Here is an 8593-nt window from a genome sequence, read left to right on the forward strand (position 1 = left end):
ACCGGGCAGGCCCTCCGGACTTCCCTCCTCGCAGAGCGTGCTCGAGGCCGCTTCAAGCCCCGCACCTCGCTGGGCCGAGAAAGTCCGCCAAGGAGAAAAAGGGGTCCGAGGCCGGGCGCAGGGGGAGAAGGCGTTGGCGGCGCTCTAGCCCGCGAGTTCACTCCGCTCTCCCCACGTGGGGTTCCCGATTGGCTGAAGGCCGTCGCTTCCGGCCCGAAGGCGGTCCTCCAAGGAGCACGACTTCCGGCGCGAGGCGCAGTTGTCGCATTTGTCCGGCCCAATGGCTGCTCCACTGCTTCACACGCGGTTGCCTGGAGATGCAGCCGCTTCAGCCTCTGGAGTCAAGACGTTGCGCGCATCCAGGTCGGGGTAAGAGTCCGGGCGGCTTCCTTCAGCGCTGCTGGGGGCAGATCCCAGGACCGGCCTTAGGGGGAGCGGATCTGAAAGGGCCTGGGACAGCCAATGGGGGGCGGGGGGGGGGCTGGGGGGAGAAGAGGGGAGAGGTCTCCTCAGGTTCTCAAGAGTAAGCCCATGCTCCCTAAGTGGATACCAGCGGTGGGAGAGAGGCTGGAAAAAGTAATCGAGAAGTTAATCGATTTTCTGCTCCCGAGTCCCGTTTTCTCCTCGCTGGGCTCCCGCCGTCCTAGAGTCCCAGGCCTGGGTACTGCCTTGGGCCTTTAACGCCTCCCTCCCGCTGCGTCGTCCAGATTTGGAAAGTTTCCTAGGCCGTTTGGGTTATCAGCGCAGTGCTGTCATTGATGGCAAATTGAATCTTATTTCTTTGTCTGAGATTTGCTTCGAGACACGTGCTATCTTGTTTAAATTTTTAAAATCCCTTACCCCTCTAAAATGTTTTGGGGTTTAACTTTTTGAGAGCCATTAGTAGGGTTGTATGTTTTTCACTAATCTGCTGTTTAAAAGAAGCAGACTTTGTAAAACACCTAGAGTAATATGATTCATTGTAATATTGACGAAGCTCTTACCTACTGTTTTAGACACTGGGGAAAGCAGTCTGTCAAAAGACACAACGTCATTTCCCCCAGCGGAGCGTCCAGTCTAGGAAGAGAAAGACAGTAAAGAGATGAACAAGATAATTTCAGATAATGATAACTGCAGGGAAGAGATAAAGCAGGGTGTTGAGCAGGGAGAGCGGGGATGGGTATTTCAGATTTCTGATGGGGAAGGCCTCTGACATTTGAACTTCAATTTGAATGAAGACAATAACCCAACCATGTATAGATCTGGGGAGCAATCATTTTCAACCGGTGTGCTACAAGAATTTAAAAAACATGTAATACTTGCCTATTTGGTCAGGGGCACTGACCTCTTTTCCTTTAGATTGTCACAAAAATTACAACAACCAACACAATAATAGCCATCTGGTGTGAATGAATCAACATCATTTTCCAACATCATTTTTTTAAAAATCTTTACCTGAGGGTATTTTTCCATTGATTTTTAGAGAGAGTGGAAGAGAGAGGGAAAGACAGAGAGAAATATCGATGTGAGAGAAACATTGATTGGTTGCCTCCTGCACGCGCCCTGGAGCCTGCATCCGAGGTACATGCCCTTGACCAGAATCGAACCCGGGAGTCTTCAGTCCGCAGGCCAACGCTTTATCCACTGAGCTAAACTGGCTAGGGCATTTACCTATTTTTTTTTTTTGTCAGATTGGCAAAAAGTATATTTCTTGGTGTGTTTGCAGAATTTTAGTAATTAGTTTATGTGCCATGAGGTGAAACAGTTTGAAAATCACAGAGACAGAGGGAACAGCAAGTGGAATCGGAACCAGCTTGGCAAAGAATGGAAAGGACATTGGCTGCAGCCTAGTAAGTAGTTGGAAATGAGGTCAGAGTGGTAGGCAGGGGCCAGATGAATGAGGACCTTGAAGATCTCATTATGGAGTTTGGATTTGAATTCTAAGTGAAGCAGGAAACCTTTTGGAAAGTTGAACATCAAGTAGCATGATCTGTTGTAAGTTTTTGAAATATTAGATCTCTGAGTGAAGAATGGATTGTTGGGGGATAAGAGTGGAAGCAGGGAGGCCAGTTAGGCAGTTGTCTGAATGATGATGGTTTGATAAATGTTGAGGTGTGACTTTTATCGTTCTCAGTCATATACTTAATAGCTTGGTAATCTTGGTTGTACAGGATTTCAGATGTGCTTGAATTAGAGAATGATTTCTTCAACTCCCCCCCAAGAAAAACTGTTCGATTTGGTGGAACAGTCACAGAAGTCTTGCTGAAGTACAAAAAGGTAACAGATAACACATGAAGTTTGGTGTCCCCCGCCCCGGCTTTATTGAGATATAATGACATTGAGGTTTGGTTTTTTGTTGGTCAGAATACAATGATAGCTATTATACTAAAGACCAGTTAGCGTAATAATATGAATTTTAGATATCTATCTTGAAATCAAATATTTAATAATAGCATGATGCTGTCAGCTCAAAATCAGAGTAATAATCTCTTGCTGAAGTTTCACCTCTTCAGCTGTTTTATTTATATGGTTTGTTTTTCAGCAAGTGCTAGAGCAAAAACACCATAGAACACAGCATTCTATTTCTTAAGGAATTACCAAAGCATTACTTAGAACAATAAACCAGCTCTGTTAATAGGGATTTTTTGGGTTTATTTTTGTGATTCCACTAAGTCTCAGCAATGGAGGGAAAATATGAATGACTTTTGTTTTATTTAAATTGAGGTATAATTGACATATAATGACTATTTTATATGTAATACCCATTTATATTCATATATGTGAGTGGATAGTATCAACTATCATACTCAAATGTCAGTACACAAGTATACCTATTTAAATTACTTTTTTAAAAAAGGGGTTTTATTGATTTTAGAGAGAGAGGAAGGGAGGGAGAGAGAAACATCGATTGGCTGCCTCCTGCACACCCCCTACTGGGGTTTGAGCCTACAAGCTAGGCATGTTCTGTGACTGGGAATCGAACCTGTGCCCTCCTGGTTCATAAGTCAACGCTTAACCGAGCATACTGGCTGGGCTAATTTTTTTTTGGGGGGGGGGGTAAGAGAACATTTATTGGGTAAATTAGACATAGAAAAAGTAATTCCTAGAATAAATTGCTTTTTAATTGTCACTTTTAAAAAAAATATATATTTTAATGATTTTTTTGCAGAGAGGAAGGGAGAGGGACAGAGAGCTGGAAACATCAATGAGAGAGAAACATTGATCAGCTGCCTCCCGCACACCTCCCCACTGGGGATGTGCCCGCAACCAACGTACATGCCCCTGACCGGAATCGAACCTGGGACCCTTCAGTCCACAGGCCAACGCTCTATCCACTGAGCCAAACCGCTTAAGGCTAATTGTCACTTTCTTTTTTCCATGCCCCCTAGCTCCACTAACATGAATTTTTAAATTTCTATGGATTTTGTAATCCACAATTGATGTGTAGAAGTTACAATGTTTCTTTTGTAATTTCATCAGATATTAAGATATAGTTAAAAGTCCTTTGATCTTTAATAGAAAACTAAAGCAAATAAAACTTAATTTCTCTCCTTTCTTGTTAAGGGTGAAACAAATGACTATGAGTTATTGAAGAACCAGCTGTCAGATCCAGACATAAAGGTAATTAATTTTATGTTTGATCATTATCAAAGTCATTGCCACTTAGGATAGTTGTTAGTTTGTACTTCTGTTTGATCCTATTCCATTGTTTAAAACCTACTCTCTCTGTGATCCCATCTTCTTTTTTTAAGATTGTTTTTTGTCCTCTTCAGAGGATATGTTTGTTTTGTTTTTTTAATATAATATATTTTTACTGATTTCAGAGAGGAGGGGAGAAGGAGAGAGATAGAAACATCAGTGTTGAGAGAATCATTGATTGGCTGCCTCTTGCACTCCCCACTTACTGGGGATGAAACCCGCAATCCAGGCATGTGCCTTTGACCGGAATTGAACCCAGCAATTGAACCTACAACCTGGGAATCAAACCTGCAACCTTTTGGTGAACAGGATGACACTCCAACCAACTGAGTCACCTGGCCAGGGCAGATCCCATCTTATTTTAATACAGTGGCTCTCAATTAAGGGCAGTTTAACTCCCTTTTTTGTTTTAAATGCTCATCCGAGGATATTTTTTCCATTGGTTTTTAGAGTAGAAGGCGGGCGGGGGGGGGTGGAGGGGAGAAACATAGATGTAAGAGTGACACATCCATTGGCTGCCTCCTCAACCGAGGCCACGGGATTGAACCTGCAACCCAGGTACATGCCCTTGACTGGGAATCAAATCATGACCCTTAGGTCCGTGGCTGACGCTCTAACCATTGAACAAAACCAGCTAGAGCCAACCCCTTCTTTTATACAGTGATAAACGAGACAGTTTTGGTTGTTATAACAGGAGGAAGATAAGGGTGCTACTGACCTCTAATGAGTGGATGACAGGGAGTCGCTAACATTCTGCAATGCACAGGGCAGCCCTCCACAACAAAGAATTATCCAGCCCAAAGTGTCGGTGGTCCCAAGGTTGAGAAAACCTACTTTAAACTTTCCTAATACCTCTTTTCCTCTATGCTGTAGGTAACTCTCATGTCTCTCCAATGCAAAAACAAAATAAAACAAAGAAACAGCAAAAGATGACTTGCCTTTCAAGCTGCTACTCTTTCAGTGTTTCAGAGTTCAAGATATGGTCTATACCTGTCACGTAGTAACAATTGAACACATTTTGTTTCCCTTTTCTTCCTTTATTGTCCAATATTGGAAAGAATCATCTGCTGTCATGACAGTGGTAGTCAGATTGCCTGAGATAAAATTCCAACTCCACTGTTACCCAGGGTGTGATCTCGGACAAGTTATTTAATCTCTCTTTCTTTGCCTCCTGCATGTAAAACCAGTAGAGGGTTTTTAAACATAGAGGTCTTAAGAGTATCCAGTGAGTTAATATATGAGAAGCACTCGAACTGGCCCTCAAAGTAAGGGCTTTGTAATTGTTAGCTGTTGTTCCTGCTTATGATTTGCACTTTCTCATTTCCCATTCATGGTGAAGGCCACTGCTGTAATTACTATGAAAAGATTACCAGTGATTTCTTACATACTGATTTTGATGGGCTTTTTTTTCCCCAAGCCTCATACCCATTCATTGTAGTAGTTTATACTTGGCCACCCATTCCTTGAAACCTCTCCGTTAGTTTCTATGTCTTCCTACCACTTATCTCTATCATTCTCTCACTCTATAGATTCTTCCTCTATGATATCCTTACACTTTTAATAGCTTTGAAATCTACCTGCTCCTCTAACTGCCAAACTTATATCTGTAGCTCTTACTGCTCTTTTGGGCTCTACACTTATTTCTTAACTGCCAGCTCAAAGTGTTACATGTGCCCCAAACTTAGCATTGTTTCTCTTCCAAACTTACTCCTTCTGAAGCCTTCTTTATGTACTTAAGTAACCTATTGCTCACCTTTTGTTGTTTTTAAACATTTTTATTGATTTCAGAGAGGAAAGGAGAGGGAGAGAGAGATAAAAACATCAATGATGAGAGAGAACTATTTATTGGCTGCCTCCTGTATTCCCCTACTGGGGATTGAGCCCAGAACCCGGGCATGTTCCCTAGCTGACCTCCTGGTTCATAGGTCAGTGCTCAACCATTGAGCCAAGTTGGCTGGGCTCACCTGGTTCTTGAGTAGGAACCTTGCAGTATTTGTAGTCTCTTACCTTCGTATCCTTTGGGGGATAAAAATCTTTGAGTCTTTTTTTGTGGTTCTCTTGTCTAGATTCTTTCAATAATGTCTTTAGTGGTCTTCAGGTTCCAATTCTCCTCTATCTCACTCCCCATTAAATTTTTTTTTATCATCAATAGTGCAGCCTAAATTATCTCCAAAGCACATGTTAAACATGTCATTACTGAAAAATGTCATGCTTATGTGTATATATATATAAAAGGCTAAGTGACCAGCCAAACGGCTGGTAGGTATGACGCGTACTGACCACCAGGGGGCAGATGCTCAATGCAGGAGCTGCCGAGTGACTGCATCTTTGCAGAGTGCCCTCTCCCACTCCTGGACCCTTTGGTTTCGGCCTGATACCCACAGGGACCCCACACACTCCACAGATGCCCTTCGAGCTGCAGTGCCACCCCAGGTGCTGCTGGCCAGGGAGGTTGGCTCCAGAGTGTGTCTGCCCATGTCACCCAGTCCCACTGGCCACCTTCTAATTAATTTCCTTTCAGTGTGCATGAATCTGTGCACTGGACCTCTAGTTGAAGAATAATACAAGTTCTTTGTATGGCCTATAGTATTTTTTTAATGTTCAATCTCATTAGCTACGTCATTTAATAAATTTGCCACTTTTCATCTTTATGCCTTTCTATGTGCCTGTTCTCTCTGGCTGCAAGAGGTTCTCTATCTGGCTACCTTTGTGATTGAAGGCAAATTACTGTACTTCTATGCCTCCATGTCCCCATCTATAAAGTGGGAACCATTGGGAATGCCTAACTAAAGGAGTGGTTGTAAGGATTAAATGAGTTAAAATATGTTAACGTCTTAGAACAGTGCCTGGCATAAAGTATTATATTAGTGTTTACTATTACAGGTGCTCATCAACTTATGATGGTATTCAGCCCCATTGTAAGTTGAAAATACCTTAAGTCAAAAATGGGTTTAATACACTGAACACCATAGCTTAGCCTAGCCTACCTTAAACATGCTCACAACACTTACAACGGCCTGCAGTTGGACAAAATCATCTTGCTACTGTTGCCCAGCTTTATGCCGCATATCACTAGCCTTGGAAAAGATTAAAGTTCAAGATTTGAAGTATGATTTCTACTGAATGTATATGTCACCATTGGGAAGTCAAAAAATTGTAAGTCAAATAAGTAGGGGACCACCTGTAACACATGGTAATTTACAAAACTCCTACTCTTTTTTTTTTTTTTCCAACAGTCTTGTCTTTACTTTTCCTTTGAAGCGACAAACATAATGCGAATAATCAGAAAGCACTAGCAGGCATCAGTTAATCCAAGATACTAACTTCTTAGTTCCAAAAGCACTTGCAAAGAAAACCATTGGGGCAGCACAGGGGGATGGCAGCAATTCATAACTGGAATCCCACGAGCATGTGAAAACTCCTACTCTTTGAGGTCCAGCTAAAATGTCATCTGTAATGGAACTTCCCCTGGTTCTTTCTAAGCACATGATGGTTCATTCAGTCCATTCCCCACACTTCCAGCAGATCTTCCTAATTGCAAATCTGTCTTACCAGGACTTCAGTGGTTTACCTGCCCCTCCATTCTCCCCAGGTTTATCTGTTGGCTTGCTCACCATGTCCTCCAGCCATACTGAACTACTTCTGGTTTTTTATAGACATACTTTTCCCTGTGTAAGGAATCCAGCCCCCCAAGAACACTCACTCTTTTTAAAGACAGCAGGAGGGCCGAAACCAGTTTGGCTCAGTGGATAGAGCGTCGGCCTGCGGACTGAAGGGTCCCAGGTTCAAGTCCGGTCAAGGGCATGTACCTGGGTTGTGGGCGCATCCCCACTGGGAGATGTGCAGGAGGCGGCTGATCGATGTTTCTCTCTCATCGATGTTTCTGACTCTCTGCCTCTCTCCCTTCCTCTCTGTGAAAAATCAATAAAATATATTTAAAAGAAAAAAAAAATAAAGACAGCAGGAGGAAGCATCACTTCCTGAAGGCTTTCCCTGCCCTTCGTTTTCTTTCAAAGTACAAAGGACCATTTCTTTGTGTTCCTCTGTATTTTTATTGTATTTATTTTACCTCTGTATTTTTAAAAAATACATATTTTTATTGATTTCAGAGAGGGAGACAGAGATAGAAACATCAGTGAGAGAGAGAGGATCTTTGATCATGCTGCCTCCTGCACATCCACCACTGGGGATTGAGCGCACAACCAGGGCATGTACCCTGACAAAATAGAACCATGACGTCCTGGTTCATAGGTCAGTGCTCAACCACTGAGCAACACCAGCCAGGCTGTGTTCCACAGTATTTTATATCAGCTTTTCTCCTTGGTATCTTGACATAGGGACAATCACATCAGTTGTGCCTAAGTTAGTTCAGAGGGGTGTAGCAAGTAATTTGCTTCTGATAATATTTCAGTATTAAAGCACCAAAGTCTGACTGATTTATTTTTAAGAATGGAGCAGTTTAAGTGTTATCCTTATAATTTTGTCATACGTGTTTTTGTTTTTTATGGGAAAGAGATAGGATAGAGCTAACTCATTTTATTTGCAAGTAACTCAGCTGGTTTTTGCCTCAGGTGGTGGTGAGACACCATTAATGTTACCCTACATGGTTTTGGACATTATAAAATGACCATAAGCAAATGAGTTGTGATTTACTTTATTTTTCCGGCAGCTTACTTTGGGGTTTCATCAGAAAATAGTCTAATTGAAGTTTGTCACATAGCACATAGAAAGCAGCAGTGGTTGAATGAAGGTGAGGAAAAGGTGGTGCAAGGCATTGTGAGAGATTAGGTGGAGCTTAAGCTTTGACCCAGACAGACAGGTTTAAATCTGATTCTTTATTAGCTTCTTGGTTGGGCAAGTTGCTTAGTAATCTCTCTTTTCCTGAACTGTAAATCCTTTTGCAGTGTTGGTAGGA

The 8593-nt window shown here is 42.4% G+C and overlaps 1 protein-coding gene across 2 annotated transcripts in view; it reads left to right on the plus strand.

Moving 5' to 3' along the window:
• The first annotated feature begins 202 nt into the window (after positions 1-202).
• Positions 203-8593, plus strand: part of RRN3 (RRN3 homolog, RNA polymerase I transcription factor) — a 30555-nt gene continuing 22164 nt past the window's right edge. Inside the window, exons 1-3 of one of the 2 annotated variants that reach the window (XM_006759679.2) lie at positions 203-369; positions 2151-2256; positions 3544-3600. In XM_006759679.2, the coding sequence (XP_006759742.1) occupies positions 281-369; positions 2151-2256; positions 3544-3600 (252 nt within the window). In that variant the 5' untranslated portion in view covers positions 203-280. Of the gene's footprint in view, positions 370-2150; positions 2257-3543; positions 3601-6754; positions 6835-8593 lie in introns of those variants that run through there. The other variant, XM_015561300.1, reaches the window with a different exon arrangement.

This window comes from Myotis davidii, unplaced genomic scaffold, assembly GCF_000327345.1.
Source record: "Myotis davidii unplaced genomic scaffold, ASM32734v1 scaffold1115, whole genome shotgun sequence".
NCBI lineage: Eukaryota > Metazoa > Chordata > Mammalia > Chiroptera > Vespertilionidae > Myotis > Myotis davidii.